Source organism: Lipotes vexillifer, unplaced genomic scaffold (assembly GCF_000442215.2).
Source record: "Lipotes vexillifer unplaced genomic scaffold, Lipotes_vexillifer_v1.1 scaffold640, whole genome shotgun sequence".
Classification (NCBI taxonomy): domain Eukaryota; kingdom Metazoa; phylum Chordata; class Mammalia; order Artiodactyla; family Lipotidae; genus Lipotes; species Lipotes vexillifer.
The window spans coordinates 651,056-667,499 of NW_006773138.1; the positions used below are offsets into that span (position 1 = coordinate 651,056).

At 55.0% G+C, this 16,444-nt stretch overlaps 1 protein-coding gene across 1 annotated transcript; it reads left to right on the plus strand.

Moving 5' to 3' along the window:
- Window positions 1–3,919: 3,919 nt before the first annotated feature.
- Window positions 3,920–10,300, plus strand: P2RY2 (purinergic receptor P2Y2). The gene is made up of 2 exons (XM_007448072.1): window positions 3,920–3,991; window positions 8,943–10,300. Exon 2 carries the CDS (start codon window positions 8,947–8,949, stop codon window positions 10,075–10,077), a length of 1,131 nt encoding a protein of 376 aa, XP_007448134.1. The 5' UTR covers window positions 3,920–3,991; window positions 8,943–8,946; the 3' UTR covers window positions 10,078–10,300.
- Window positions 10,301–16,444: the final 6,144 nt, after the last annotated feature.

A 16,444-nucleotide genomic window follows, 5' to 3' on the forward strand; every position in this document is an offset into this window, starting at 1 on the left:
TGAGTGAGTGATGGGCTATGGTGAGGTGTAAGTCCTGCTGGAGGTCCCTAAGCTGCCCTCCCTTCTGAGGTTAGCCTTCAGTGTGGGAACCTTGATCTGTGGTCAGTCTGGCTGTGACCTTGCTTCTCTGCCCATAATACCCGTGGGTTTCTTGCCCCTCTTATCTTCCTGGGTTACCCCCATCCTCCCTGCCTTCTTCACGTGCTAAAATCATATCTCTTTTAATTATTTCACAAAATGAGTCTAAATCATCTCCTTTAGTTATCTCAACAAACTTACGAGGCAGGTACCGTTCTTTTTTTTTTTTTCGGTACGTGGGCCTCACACTGTTGTGGCCTCTCCCGTTGCGGAGCACAGGCTCCGGATGCACAGGCTCAGCGGCCATGGCTCACGGGCCCAGCCGCTCCGCGGCATGTAGGATCCTCCCGGACCAGGGCACGAACCTGCGTCCCCTGCATCAGCAGGCGGACTCTCAACCACTGCGCCACCAGGGAAGCCCAGGTACTGTTCTTAGATTGCAAGGAAATTGAGAGTTAAGTTGTGGAGCTGAGGCTTGTCCAGATCCTGTAGCTGGGAATGGCAGAACGGGGATCTCCCACCTGCCCAGTGCCCTCCCCTGCCCCTCAATGGTGTTCTGGATCCAAAGCCTCTGTTTTCCCTTCACAGCACTTCACCCCCAGCAGAGGCAGGCAGCAGGAGTTTCCAGAATGGTGATGGGTCACTTTCCCCTGCCAAACTGGACAGGGCCAGCCAGGTGGGTATGGAGCAGGCAGTACATTCCAGAGCCACCCTAGTGGAGAAGCTGGAATGTTGTCCAACCACCTTGGGAGTTCTGCAACCATCCTGGGAACTGCCCCAGCCACTTCTCCTGGCTTTGGGCTCACTAGCCTGGGACCACAGGGAGAAAGACCCAGTGTGGAGTAGAGGCAGAGCCAGGTTAAGGGAGAGGGTAGTCAGTCTGCATGCTAGGCTTGGCTCTGCCCTTGGCTTATTGGTGACCTTGGGTGAGATCTTGGGCTACCCTTTCTGACCTTGATGGGTTTTTTTTTTAACTGTAAGATGGGTACAGTAACCATCATGGCTGCTTCACAATGGGGAGCTACCAGGAAGAGTAGATCTTGGGCCCTGCCACTAAGACGTTCCCTCCGGTGGAGAATGAATCAGACAGGCAAAACTGTGGGGCTCAAAGAGGGCTGGTCAGGGAGCTTCCTGGAAGAGAGGATCTGGGCTTTGGAGGGTATGAGGTAGTTACCCCAAAACTGGGTTTGCCTCTTCGTGGGCATCAAGCCAAAAGGCATAACCCAGCCAAAGAGCGGGAGAGGGAAGTACTTACTACTTGCAGCAAGTAAGGAGAACACCGGGGACCTTTCCCAAAGCAGTGTCTCACCGAACAGCAAAATTGGGGGAGTTTTATGCTAAGGGTACATGCATATTCACTTGCAAGGGATATGAGCAGAGAACTCAGCATATAATTGGGGCAAAGGTTGACAGGGTCTAAGCTTTAGTTGACTGAGGACTCAAGTCAGAAAAGGTCATCATTGATGATCATTCCTTAGGTTCCAGTTGATCTGGCGGTTGAGCCCTCAAGGGGGGTTTAAATTTTGCAGAACAGCTCAAGAAAGTGCTTCAGGCTAATCTTTACCATTGAAACAGAGCTGGGAATCTTTACAACTGATTTATTGTATTTGCTATTGCTACTTCTCTTGCCCTTAAGATCATTGATTACTGAGACCTGTTCAAGGGCAAGCATTTTCGGCCAGGCTTAAATCCTAGGCCTAATATGGCTTCTCTTATGCCAAGAAAGCCATGCCTGGTTTTCTTTCTCTGGGGAACCCCTACCTTATCTGCTTACAGCCACGGGCATAGCTCCTAAAGTCAGACAGACCAGGGCTGCTCTGCCATTTGCTAGCTATGTGACCCTGGAGAGGTCATTCAACCTCTCTGAAATTCTCAGGACTAAACGAGAAGAGGTTGATGGAGCCTTCTAACATGGAACTTGGTACAGAGAAAGCATTCAACTCTTGTTATGACATAGCTGTTAGAAGATAAGGGAGGGTATCCCTAAGCAAAGATATGACCATGGGACTGCTTTTGCTGTGTTGGAGACAGAAAGATGAGGGTGGAGGCGAAGAGGGAGAGTAGTGTGGCAGCACCAGATCGGCAGGGCTTTGAGTGCCAGGCTCAGGAACTTAGATGTCAGCCTGAGGGCAATGGGGAGCCATGGAAGGATTTTGAGCTCCATAGTATGTGGTCAGATGTGTGGTTTAGGAAGACCCATAACTGCGGTATGAAAGATGGACAGGAGGGGCAGGGGTGGAGGCAGGGAGTAAGTAGGCTAGTGCAATGGTCTGGAGGAGAAATGCAGGCCCAAAACCACGGGGTCGGGAAGAGTGGCACGTCTAAGCCACTGCATTGGTCGAACTGACAGGGCTTGGTGAGTGATGGTTTCACATGGGTGGGAAAGAGAGAGGTTGTCAAGGGTATACTGGAGCTTTGAAGCCTGGAAGGATGGATGGTAGAGACCCTTGTCAGAAATGGGAGAGTGGCTTTGAGAACGTGCGTTGTTCTACCTTAGTCTTTTGAGTGAAGATATCTCCCTAGGAAGAGAAGACTGGGTGTGACGCTGGGTGGAGTGGGTGAAAAGGTGAAGCTCTTTCTTTCACCTTGTCACTAGACTCCAGAACAGACTGGCAAACAGCTACCAGCCCGCTGGCCAATGTCAGCCTGAGACTCCTGGGGCAAGGTGCACTGGGAAAACGGTGGTCCAGGGCCTTTCCAGTGCCCCCTCCCCCTGCCCTATTCCTGCAGCCACCCATCTCCTCTCCCCACTTTCCCCCATGCTTGCATTATACTTCCAGCCTGGGGACCTGGCTCAGCTGTCTCAGACCCCACTCCCCCATTGCAGGGAAATGAAACCAGGAGAAAAAGGAAGGGGATGTTCTTATTCTCTGAGATGGGTCTGAGGTTCTGCTGGGACCTGACCACACCGAGGCGTTCCTCCACCAGGTCACCATCCCCTCACTGAAGCGCTGTGCCTGCTCTGTGGGAAGGGCTCCAGGCAAGACATAAAACTAGGGCCAGAATCCAGACCTGGGTTCTGCTCTTGGCTCTGTCCCTGGCTTATTGTGAGGCCTTGGGCCTTAGTTTCCTCCTCTGTCAAATGGGAGGTTGGCAGAGGTGATTTCTAAAAGCTGTTGCAGGCCCTGACTGTTTAAGACTCTGGGTGTGTGAGAGAGAGTGTGTGTGTATACTGTGTATACATCTGAGCATGACTGTGTACATCTCTGTGTATCTGTGTATCTAGGTGTATCCGTGCCTGTGTGTGTCCTTGTGTGTTTACAACACCTGTGGAGGAATGGTTAGAGGTGGGATGAGGGAGGAAGGGTATTCCAGATAGAGACCCAGCTTGAGCTAAACTAGGTTGGCCAGAGTACTGTCGAGCGTACACTGGGCAAGGAGGGTATTGACTATTTCCAGACCAGGACCAAGGGAGGGGGCACTGGAGGCTCAGCTCAACTCTATAGGGTATGGGGGAGACCCTGCCTGGCAGAGCCACCCTCCCGTGAAAGGGGACCTGGGCCTGAAGGCTGGGAACAACCGTCCCTAGAACATGTGAGCTCAGGGTGGATGGCTAGGGGGTGAGGGTGGGCAGAGGACACTCCTGCCTACTGGGACAAGCACACCAGCTCACCTCTTTGCCTCTTTCAGACCAAGATTGGAGCAGAAGAGGCAGCCCGGGGAAGGCTCGGCCTGGCTGACTTCCCGTGACCCAGAGCCCAAGCTGTCTCCACCTCCCTGTCTCAGGAGCCCGGGCACTGCCTGCCCTGAGAAATGCTGGAAGCTGGGCGAGGCCCCAGGCCAGGGGACCTGTTTTTCCTGTTTCCCACAGGGTTTCCTGCAGCTCAGTCCAGGGGTCCAGGCGGGTGCATTCATGAGTGAGGAACCTGAGCCTGCGCTGAGCATCCTGACAGCGAGAGCAGGGGCTGGTCAGGTATGGGTGTGCAAGGGCAGGGTCTACTGGCTGCGAGGCTGGGAGGCTGGGGCCGGTGCACTCGTGCATGTGTATACACTGAACTGGGGGTAAATCAAGGGGATCTGTGCCCTGCTCCCTCCTTCCCAGGCTGTGATGAATTCAGGCTTCAGAGCCAGACAGCCCTGGGTATCAAACCCAATCTTTCCAACTCCTGGCAGTGTGACCTTGAACAAATAGCTTAACCTCTATGGCGGCATCTGCCAAGGAATGAGGTGAGGGATGAAATGAGGATGATGCAGGGAAGTTGCTCTGCCCAGACTTGACCCCTACAAAGTGAAGGGGGGTGGTGATCTAGGATCAGGAGCTCCTGATCCAGACTGACCCATGACCTGAGCCAGAGATGGGTGAGGTAAAGGAATGTGGATCAGAGAGCTGACCCGTCTCCAGAATGCCTGGGTCCGGTTCCCCTCCCTCTGGCATTTCTCTGATGTGTCCAGAGGAGAGCAGGGCTCTTGAAAGAGAGACAGTCCAGGAGCCTGCCTAGGGCAGGAGCAGGCCTCAGGTGAGCTGGGCCCCTGGAGGGCTGTTGTGACCCCTGGCCACCTAGGATCAACTGCTGAGAAATCCTTCAATGTCATTGTCCTGTGAAAGGTCCTCAGAGGAACAAGGGAAAGGAGAGCCACCATCATAAAGCTTAGCCTCCTCTGGCCTCCCATAGCTCTTGTGCTTGCTTCACTTATTCATTCATTCATTCACTCACTCATTCATTCATTCTCTCATTCATGTCATACCTGCTTTGGATCAGGCCTCTTGCTGGATGATAGGGCCAGAGAAAGGAATCAGATGGACCCAGTCCTCCAGGAGCACCTGGAATGTGTTGGGGTAGAGAGTGGAAGGACAAATTCCCAGCAGGGTGTGAGGAATGCCCTGGGGGATTAGTGATGGAGGGGGAGAGCTTCAGAGATGAGGTGACATTTGAGAAGAGCCTTGAGGGATGGGCAGGATAGAGTGCAGTGTGTGTGGGTCTGGAAAGGCTTTCTAGACAGAAAGAACGGCAATACACAAAGGCAGGAAAGCCTGCCAGGCACTTAACATGGCTCACATCTCCCTCCACACTAGGAGCTCTTGAGTGCAGGGCCGGCCAGAACTGGACACAGAGGGGCTGGTGAGTGGTGTTGGACAAAGGTAGGCGGGAGCTGGTCCTGGGGAGCTGGGAGTGAGGCCCCAACGGCATCAGGGGTCAGGAGAGGCAGTGGAGAGGGCTGATGGAGAGGGCTGGGCACTTGGCTGTCTCCATAAGCAGGGGCTGGTCAGAGCGGGTGGGGCAGGAAAGATGTCCTCACAGGTTGGTGGGCCAGCCTGTGGAGGGAGAGGACAGGCAGGGTCAGTCTGGACAGGGGCCACGATGATAGAGTCCCCAGCTGGCCTGTGAGGGTAGTCAGGATGTCTTAAAACAGGTGGAAAGGGCAGCTCCCTTGGTTCATGAGAGACTTAGGGAAGTTTCCGCCCCACTCATCAGTGTCAGAGATTCCATCATGAGTAATTAGCAAGAAACTGTGTAGAGCAATGAGATGTTGACCATGAAGGGAAGATGAGGGCCCTGACCCTGACTCTGAGGAGATACTCAGCAGGCCTCAGCACCTGGGCAGGAGTGGAGCAGCAGTGGGGAGGTGGAGCTGGGGGGATGTTCCCTGAGCAGGGAGCACAGAGGGGCCACCCTCCCTGCCTCCAGTGGGGCAGAGCACCTCATGGGGGAAGTTTGAGGACCACAGTTCTACCAGGCCAGGGGATTCAGCCCATGAGAGGTCTGAACCTCAGGAGGGCAGGAAATACCTGATGTCCTCTGGGGCTCTGTGGCAGAGCTGGATACCCCAAGCCGGTGTCCCCAGGGGGAATGGCTCCTCCACAGATCCTTAGTCTCACACCCGGGCTTCCAGGCTCTTCCTACAGCTCCTATGAGCCAGCAACTCCTGCTCATCTCCCAGTGCACCAGACCTGCTGGTCCCAGCCTTCACCCTTCCCGACAGTCCATGATGTGGCATCTCACACTTACCATGCCTGACACTGAGTTCCCCCTCCTCTCGACCCCTGAGCCTGAGGCATCCTGGCCCCTCCTCCATCCAGACTCCCTCTGGGCCAGTCTCTCCAGCCTCCCTCCCAAACAGCTCTCAGACCTCTCCCCTCACGAGGTCCCCAGGCCTGACCCCAGCTTGGGCCTTGGAGTCATTCCCCTGGTCCACCACACTCACCTGCTTCACAGCCTCCAGGACCTTCTGTCTCTCTCTTCCACCCCTGGCCTGAGAGAGCTCCCCAAATATTTCAGGAAAAAGCCGCAGGTAAGCTGAGCCTCGAAGCTCGTAACACACAGCGTACCTGCTGTGTGCCAGGCATGGCTCCAAACGTTTTACACGAATTACCTAATCCTCACAGCAGCCCTGTGATATAGGTTCTGTTAATCACCTCATTTTACAGATGAGGGAACAAAGGCAGTCTGTGTCCAGAGGCCGGGTTCTTCTTAATCCCCGGAGTTTGCTGCGCTGACGGATAGAGTTGTAATTTCAACAGGTGGAGGCGATGGGTGTGAATGGATCCCAGATTGAAGGAGCAACATAAGGCTGGGAGGCGAAAAGCATTGGGTGCATTCAGGAAACTGCAGGTCACAGGGGATGCGGCTGGTGACAGAGGCTGGATTATGAAAACCTCTGGTACCAGACCGAAGAGCTGGGTTTTCTCCTGAGAGCAGGCAGGAGCCACAGGAGGTTTCAAGCAGGAGAATGACTTTGTCTTTTCCAGAGACCCCTCTGGACCGGGGGGACTGAGGCTGGAGACAGGGAGGCTGATGCAGTGGCTCCAGCAGCAAGGGTGGAGGTGACACTGGGCTGCAAGGAGTGGAGTGGGATGCGGGAAGTGCTTTAATGCTGAGTCCTGAGTCCTGGCCCCAGGCCAGAGGGGTCCCAGCAGTTTGGCCCTGCCAGCGCCCCCCACCCCAACCCCATACCTACCTCCTCACCCTGGATCTGCCCCGGCTCCTTGGGGAGGAGCCTGTGCCCGTGGGAGGGAGGTCACAAGTGCAGGCTCCCTGCCTCCTGGTAGCATCTTTGCTGACAACAGGAGGCAGGGAAGACGGGGGAAGGGGAGGGTTATGGGGAAAGAAGGAAGCTGAGGGAGCAGTGTGTCCTTCAGCCCCCCCTAATCTTAACTTCATGGGCCTCAGGCTGCTTCTGGGAGATCAGGCTGGGCAAGAAGCTCAGTGTCTAAGGGAGTGGATGTCACCGGCCCCGCAGAATCTCTGAGCCCCAGGCTCTCAGGACCCCAGGTTCCAAAATGAAAGGGATTTTACAGCCCCAGAGTCTCAGGGTGGGGAGGACACACATGACATCTGTCCGCTCTGTCATCCCAGACACACCCACACATAGGGCACAAGCCCTTTTGCAGACTCCGCTAGAGAGATACTTGCACACCCCCTAAGCAGAGAGTTCACTACCTCCTCCTACAGCCCCTTCCATTGTGGGATGGACCCAGATAGGAATTGCAGCCTATCCCCAGCCTGTGACCTGGGCCAAGTTACTTGAATGATCTGTGTCTCAGCCTCTTTATCGGAAACCTGGCTCCCAGAACCGTGTTGTAAGTATAGAATGAAGTCACATGAATAAAGCACGCATAGTAGTAGCGGGGCTTGAATAATGTCAGCTCCCCTTGCCCCTTCACACTATTAGAAAGTTATTCTTTGTGTTTGTCCCAAACCTGCCCCTCTGGGACTCCCGTTATGATTTCCAGCCTACCTTCTGAGACCTTTGGGCACACCTTTGCCTTCCAGACTGGGATAGTCTGAGAGAGAGCTCTTGGTCACGTTGGAGGGATGGGGAGAGGAGGAAGGTGGCATCCTGATCTCCAGGTGCTCACTGTCTGGGCGGTCAGGCATCAGGGCTGTGTTATATGCTCACTGGGGACAAGGTAGGAGAAGGTCAAGGTAGTGATGATGCGTGAAGAGAAGCTGGGCAAGCCTGGAGGAAGCTGAATTTGCCCCCCAGCAGAAGTCCCCTGATGCCCCCACTACCACCTACACCCCAGACTTCCCTGGAATCTTCAGGAGGGTCACAGCCCCATCTGGTAGCCTCATAGGCCAGGGAGCAGGACTTCTGTTTACAGATGCAGAAAGTACCAGAATAGGAGTGCCTAAAAATACTTGCTGAGAGGTGAATGAATGACTGAAGAGGGGGACCCTTGGAAATACTCCCTCAAATACCAAAATACCAGGCACAGGGCCAGAGCCTCCCCAGAGAGAAGAAAGCTGAGCCAAAGGAAAGAACTTCCTAATGCCACCGGGAAGGTGTGGGCTGCCCACTGGCCACAAACAGGCAGTGGGCACTGGGTGTGAGGTGGACCCAGTCAGCCTCAAAGGCCCCTTTCCGTGAATCTCAGATGGTACCCCTTTGGGACCACCAGATCCTCAGATTCTAGAGCTCAGAATCCTAGATCTAGAACTCTGTGTCCCTGAGGTTCTCAAACAGGGTCACTGATTTTTTTTTTTTTTTTTTTTAAGGCAAGCTGGTAAGTATTTTAGGCTTTGAGGAACATATGGTCTTTGTCACAACTATTCAACTCTATGTAAACAGATGGGCATGGCTGTGTGCCAATAAAGCTTTATTTACAAAAACAGACTGGTAGGCTGGATTTGGCCCTCAGGGGGTAGTTTGCCTCTCCCTGTTCCAAAGTGTTAGAATTATATGATCCTGACAGTCATGGATCTCATGCATCCTTAGGTTCCAGGGTTCCAAGGTTCTGGGCCCCCTGGGTCCAGGGAGAGAGGCAGATCAGATGCAATAAAAGCCTTGAACATAGTTGGGCAGATCTTAACCGAGGGAGTCTGCGGGCACTTGGGGTCCCTCATGGCCCTGGTCAGGTGGGGGTGTCAGGCTTCCCTGCTGGGTCCTGATGGCCGTTCTCCCCACCACCCCCTTCCCTTCAGGGCGATGGCCACAGGCCCGGGCCTCTGGAATGGCACCATCAATGGCACCTGGGATGGGGATGAGCTGGGCTACAAGTGCCGCTTCAACGAGAACTTCAAGTACGTGCTACTGCCTGTGTCCTACGGCGTGGTGTGCGTGCTCGGGCTGTGTCTGAACGCCGTGGCTCTCTACATCTTCCTGTGCCGCCTCAAGACCTGGAACGCCTCCACCACATACATGTTCCACTTGGCCATGTCGGACGCGCTGTACGCGGCCTCCCTGCCCCTGCTGGTCTATTACTACGCCCGCGGTGACCACTGGCCCTTCAGCACAGTGCTCTGCAAGCTGGTGCGCTTCCTCTTCTACACCAACCTTTACTGCAGCATCCTCTTCCTCACGTGCATCAGCGTGCACCGATGCCTGGGTGTCCTGCGTCCACTGCGCTCGCTGCGCTGGGGCCAGGCCCGCTATGCCCGCAGGGTGGCCGTCGCTGTGTGGGCGCTGGTGCTGGCCTGCCAGGCACCCGTGCTTTACTTCGTCACCACCAGTGCACGTGGTGGCCGCATCACCTGCCACGACACCTCGGCACCCGAGCTCTTCAGCCACTTCGTGGCCTACAGCTCCATCATGCTGAGCCTGCTCTTCGCGGTGCCCTTCGCCATCATCCTGGTCTGTTATGTGCTCATGGCTCGGCGGCTGCTAAAGCCGACCCACGGGGCCATGGGAGGCCTGCCGCGGGCCAAGCGCAAGTCGGTGCGCACCATTGCCGTGGTGCTAGCTGTCTTCGCCCTCTGCTTCCTGCCTTTCCATGTCACCCGCACCCTCTACTACTCCTTCCGCTCGCTGGACCTCAGCTGCCACACCCTCAACGCTATCAACATGGCTTACAAGATCACCCGGCCGCTGGCCAGCGCCAACAGTTGCCTTGACCCTGTGCTCTACTTCCTGGCTGGGCAGAGGCTCGTGCGCTTTGCTCGGGATGCCAAGCCACCCACAGACTCCACCCCTACCACCCAGCTTCGCCGCAGGCTGGGCCTGCACAGGTTCAACAGAACTGACACTAAGAGGACAGAAGACTCGGCCAGCAGTGAGAACTCTAGACAGACAGAGTCCACACCGCCTGGTGGTGAAAACACTAAGGACATCCGGCTGTAGGACCTGAACCCCTTGGGCCTGTGCCAGTTTGTGTCGGGTGGGACTGTAGACTTGTCCAAATGGGACAGTCTCCCCAGATATGGACCATCAGTGAATCAGGCCAGATGGTCAAGGGGGCCGTGACCCCAGTGCTCTGTCATTTGACAGGGGCGCAGTTTGTTCTCTGTGGTCCAGAGAGCTCAGCAGACCCCACATCCCGAGTCACCATTTGTATGTGAGATTTGGGGAGTAAGGTTTTAAGAAAGGCAAGGGTTTGGGGCCAGCGCTATCCCTGGCCTGAATCCCACATAAATACCTGGCTGTGCCTGCCAAGGTACCTAGGCTGGGCTCCAGACTAATCAAGTCAAGTGGAGAAACAGGCCCAGAGAGGAAAGTGACTTAACCAAGGTCACACAGCCAAGCCTGTGCCTGAGCTACCTGGGAGGGACAGGGTCGCAGGTTGACCAGAGGACTCTGGTAAGGAGTCAGGGCTGAGCCAGAGGTTCCCACGATGAGTCGGAGTGGTCTGAGTGCCACTGTGGGCTCAGCTCTGAGGAGGACGCCCAGCCCACGGGATGAACATCTGGGAACTGATGTCATAAACCCATCTGGAGGCTGGGAGCCAGTTTGAGGCTGGGACTTGTACTAAAGGTGTTGTTACCTGCTGAGCCGGACCCCGTTGTGTAGTTGGAGGTTGGGGATACAGCCTGGGGAGCTCTCACCATCCACACTAAGGTCCTTTCTCCAACCTGTTCTCTTCTGCCTCCCCAGTAGCTGCCTCAGTGGTGGTCTCATACGAGGAATATAAATGTACTCTCCAGACCCCAGGTCATCCTCCACCTTAAAGTTAACTGGCTTTTATGCCTGGTTTTGCTGGGTACAGAGGGGAGTCAGGTGGGGTCCCAGTCCTCAGGATCCCCCAGTTTAGGATTTAATGGCGATGACCAGTCATGCGCTGGTAAAAGTTCAACCATTCAGCTGCCTCTCGGCGGGGGGTGTGGGGGTGAGGGGAACCCCTTATTTACAGCATTGCCAGTTTCTGTGGTACAAATACTCCTGCCACAGCCAGTTTCAGACTACCAATGTGATATCAGCCTCCTTACAAAATTCCTGAAAAATTAACAGAGGGCTCTTGAGAGCAGGTACAAGTTTCTCTAGCACACCACTGGATAATGCTGAGTGGTTGGGGCAGTGGACCAGGGCATCAGGGAAGGCTTCCTGGAGTGGGTGGACTTCTGAGAAAAGCACTTCATCAGAGAAGAACATCCAGGTGCAGGTGCATTCTAGGCAAAGACATGGGGGCAGGAGACCAGGGCCTGCAGGAACTGGAAGCCGGCTGGGCAGTTGGTGCCCAGGTTCAAGGCAGGAATGGGGAGGGAGGGCGGGTCAGAAGGAGGCCAAGTCAGGGCTCCCTCCTTGCCCTGACCATGAGGTTTCTTCTGCACTGGGGATAAGCGTGGGAGAGATTCACTCTTCCTGTCCAGTCCTCTGCCTCTTGGGAAAATCCAGCTACCTGGCATAATGGTTGGTGCTCAGGCTGGGTCAGAGCTTAGTGTGGGGAAGATGAGTCTCACCTGGGACAGGTTCTGGGTCTAGCCAGGACCACTCTGGAGATCTGTGGAGTTCATCTGGACAGGACCCAGCCCTAGCCTTTGGGCAGGAATAGGGCAAAACTGACAGACCTCACTTTGAACCTCAAGGATAAGGACTCTCTCTCTCTCTCTCTCTCTCCCTCTCCCTGTGGGAGAGCCCTTGCCCGATGGGCCCACTCTGCCTGAGAGAAGGTCCCTCTTTCCCCACCCCACCTATACCTACCTCCTATGACTTCTCCACCCTTCCCACTCTGCATCTTCAAAACGGCACCCTCCAGAGGTTGCTCACATGGGCTCCCCCATGTGACACGGACCTGTCATAAGCCATGACCCAAATGATTCCTCTGCATTGTGCAATGTGGGTGACTTGCCCAAAGTAGTGTGAAATGCTCACCTCCCACATTCTAGGTTCTATACTCCTGTTAATGTAGCCCGGGTCCTTATGAGCATTTTTGTGATGATCTCCTACAGTCTGTCCTTGAACCTTTCTTGCAGGCCTGAGCCTAGCTCTTTCTTACCAGCTGCTGCTCAGGCTGAACCCAATCCCAGTTTATAAGGCGCCTCTACCCAGGTGAGATACTCTACTGGCCAGGAGTGTTAATGCTGAGCTCTGACCCCCTCAGCCCTGCTCAGACTCAGAGGCAGGGAGTTATACATTGTGACTTTGGGGGCTCTCGAGTGTCTATCTGTGGTTGGGGATGGGGCTGTGTCCACCACAGGCCCAAGTTCCCCTATAGTCCCCATTCCTTTCATGTCCTGCCCAGTTACCCCTCCAGCAGCTGTCCTGGAGACCCCAAGAACTGAGAGCCCCACAGCACGTAGAGACCACACCATGGCCTAGTGCCAGGACGCCTTCCTTAAACCAACTGCCTACAGATTTCTAAGGACACAGGTGCTAGGGGAAAGGAGGGCCTGACTCACCATCTAATCCTGTGGCAGGCACTGGTGGGGGTGGGGAATGAAGACCCTAAGGGAACCAGGGACAGGCCCAGGGCCCCTCCTGCGGACCCTAGTCAAACCGTCTGGCTCTTCGGTGTGGACATATGGCCTTGTTCTCAGTGCCCAGGCCCCCCGCCTGGTGGGTGAGGTTCTTTACCCTGTTGCCTTATACTATTTTCAGCCCAAGTAAGAACAGGATTTTCCACTCCCAGCCCCAGACCATTGTCCAGCAGTGACGTGGAGGGACCTGCCTGCTCTCAAAATATCTCCTCTTACACTCCGGGCCTTGCTGCCCTTTCCCCACCTCCTCGCCCTGACATCACTTCCTGGGGCTGTTGACTCCTGAAGGACGCTGTGAAAGGTCACAGCCCCTGACAGGGACCCCAGGGATTATCCAGCCCAGCTGCAGACTCAAGGCCAGAGAGGGGCAGGGCCTTGTCCAAGGTCACTCAGCAGGTCAGTGTGGCGCCTGGTCGTGCACCAGGGGCTCGGGCTGCCCCTGCGGCTCTGCTCCATTTAGTGCAGGTCAGTGCCTTTGTGGGAATCCTGCCATCACCCCCACCACCCCAGCTCTTCCCACCTCTGATGGAGCTGGGGAGCTGAGGCCAGGGACCTGGGGTGGAGAGGGGCGGGGAGAGCAGCTGGGAGGAGCAAATGCCTGCTGACTGGCCTGCAGCAGCTCTTCTCAGTGAGCTCCGTGCAACGGGGGCAGGGGCCCTGACACATAGGGGTCTCTGCCCCAGGTGGCATTTGTCCCAGGAGGGACACTCGTACCCTCCAAAGGCTAGGAAAGGCCCTGGCCAACATGCCCTTCAGACACAGTTACTCCTATCTTGGTCCAGGTCAGGCCACCAAAGCTACCCCTCTGCCACCACCCTCGTCAAGGCAGATTTGGGCTGATCTGTTTAGAGCCAGGCCCCTGAGGAAGGGAGCTAAGGTACTGACCCATGTCCCAGGCATCAGGCAGGGCCCTCTCACATCCATTATTATTTATTCTTTACCACCACCGTGTGAAATAGACATTATCACCCCCATTTAGCAGATGAGAGGACAGGCTCTGAGAGGTGAGGCCTTGCTCCAGGTTATACAGGCAGTAAATGGGTGAGTCAAGATTGAGTTCAGGTCCATCTGATGCCCAGATTAGTTCCCTTTCCAGTATCGCATGCCACTTGCTACCCCTGCGGGGCAGGAGAGTTTGTAAGCGACCCTTTGTGTGATTCAAGATGAAAGAGGCAGTCTAGTGAGGATGGAGTTAAGAGCACCAGTTCTCTGCCCAGACCACCTGCATTTGAGGGTTGTCTCCACTTCTTCCAGCTGTGGCACCTTGGGCAAATCAATCTTGCAGCACCTCCATTTTCTCATTTCTAGAAGGAGATACTACCACCCACGTAGGGCATTGGGAGGCTTACCTGAATGAATACACATGAAGCGCTTAGAACAGGGCCTGGCACATGATAAGCATTTACACACCAGGCACTGTGCCAAGGGGATACAGAGGCGAGCCAGCTGGACCCTGCCCTCAGGGAGTTGACATAACTTAATAAGTAACCACATTGGGATAAGTGAGTTGAAGGAAAGGACAGTGTGTCTGGCCAGTGAGCAATAGAGTGTCCCCTGTGGCTGAGGCTTCCCCAGGGTGTGGGAAGAAAGAGCAGGTCCATCCTGGGGTGAGGTGTGGGACCACCCTCTGCCCTGCTTGGCACTGGGTGGCTCTCAGGCTCATGAGCTTGTGTGTGTTTACAGAACCTTGTCCAGGCGATGGGCTGTGGAAGGGCAGTAAGGAGAAGTGATGGCAGGAGGAGGAAGACGAGGATGCCTCTGATCTTCCAGAGCCCATGGCAGCAGGCTTAGCCATTTCTCCCTGACTGGTGGTGCCCACCACAGGGTGCTGCAGCCTCTCCTTGGTTTATCCAAGAGTCAGAGACCCAGGGCTGGAGGACTGGCCTGGAGCTGGGCCAGAGCAGGCAATGGATGGGCAGTTTTTGCTGTGTGACCTGAGGCCAACTGCTTGCCCTCTCTCTGTCACTCTATAGAACCTGAAGACTTTGCTTCCCACATTCCAGTTCTCCCTACCTTAGGGCAGCAGCCACCCAGATTTTTCATCAAAGACACAACTAACAGCTACTCCCCCAGGCACTCCCAAGACCCCATGAGCCCTCAGTTCTGAGGACTAGAGTGGGGCAGTGGGTCTCCCCTAGTATCAAGTGACCAGAAAGGTGAAGTGACTCCACTGGCACCACACATTGCCTTGGAGTGGAGCCAGTTGAATGTCTGATGCTTCTGCCTCCTGCGGGGTGGAGGCTGGAACTTGGCCAGGAGTCACTGGGCTGCAGGATGAAGGATGCATTTACATTCCCCAGGGGTATGTGCTTGAGGTGTGGGGTGAAGGGCGGGGGAAATGAGCTCCAGAAGCCAAACTCATCCTCCTCTATCCTGATGTACCATGTGACATGGTGAATACTTTTTTCTCTCTGGGCCTCAGTTTCCAATTTCCCCATATGCAGTGGGCCCTGGCTCTGCCCGGCCACTCCAGCCTCTTCAGTAGGGCTCGCCTCTCTCTTGGCTCCAGCTCAGCCAGGTGTCCAGTCTCAGCCCTGTCCCAGCCAGGAACAATGGGCCAGACAGAGCCAGCCCCCAGGGGCTCACCTGAGACTATTTTCAGCCCTTGGAGATGAAGTCAGAAAAGGATTTTCCACTCCCAGCACAATGGCTGTCCAGCAGGGCATCCGCCTGCCCCAAAGTATCTCCCCTGCTTCTACCCTCTGGGCCTCCCTGCCCTACTCCTCACCTCCCAAACTTGACATCACTTCCTGGGCCTGTTACTCCTAAAAGCCACTGTGAAACAGCATGTGAGCCCCCTGGGAGACCTGACCAATTGGAATCAGTTTTCCCTCTTGGCAGGGACCCCAGGGATTATTTGGCTGCATTGAGAGACTGGAGACCAGAGAGGGCTGTGCCTCACCCAAGGTCATGCAGCGGTCAGCATAGAGAATAAATGTAAGGCCAGGGCTCTCTGGCGTCTTCCGTTTCCTCCATCAGCACTGGTCTGTACCTCCTGGGAGTGACAGCTCATCTTGGAAGGCCTGGGGTGAACATCCTGGGGAGAAGCCTGAGTGATGTGGGTGAGAGGGGGTGTACCTTGGGTTCTGACCTTGGAGCTCCTGATTCAGTTCTGTTTGTACCAACTGTGACTTTAGTGTGTGCTGAACTCAGAGTTACCAAGTAGCAGCTTCAGGGAAAGGAGGAGGTCTGGGGACACAGGGAAGCTGAGGCAGGAAGATCAGGGTTCTGGCCCAGTTTATCCACCACTAGCCCTGTGATTGCAAACTCAGTTTCTTCATCTGTAAAATGGAACTGATAGTACCTCCTTTTCCAGTTTACTGAACAGTGAGCATGCAGTAAGCCACAAATGTGCAACTGTTTTATTTTTCTCCCATCGACTCTCTCTGCTTGATGATGTCTAATTTCCCTTTTCCATCCATAACTGCATATTTGGTAAACTCCAAAACTTTGAGTCACTTTTGGATAACAACTGAAGTTCAGTCCAGTTTAAAATTCCAATCGCCTACTTAATTTACTGCTCCCTCCTCCTCTTCCCCTGTGCTGGGAGGACCCTGCTCCCTCTCCTTTGCGTGCCCCTCTCCTCTGGATATGGGGCAAGGTGAGGAGGAAAGGGACCAGTGGATCATCCCCAGAACTGCCACAGCCCCCTCTTGCTGTCCTTGCTTCTCTGATCCTGACAACCTGACATCAGTGCCCCTCTGCATGGAGTCCCCCAAACACCAGACCACACTTTTGTAAGAGTCTCTTCATTAAACAATCCCAAAGTCACCAATTTGAGTGTGACCCATCTTTCC

What these genes read in the sequence shown, in the direction of transcription:
- P2RY2 (XM_007448072.1), top strand. Translation starts at nt 8,947, where the DNA reads ATGGCCACAGGCCCGGGCCTCTGGAATGGCACCATCAATGGCACCTGG.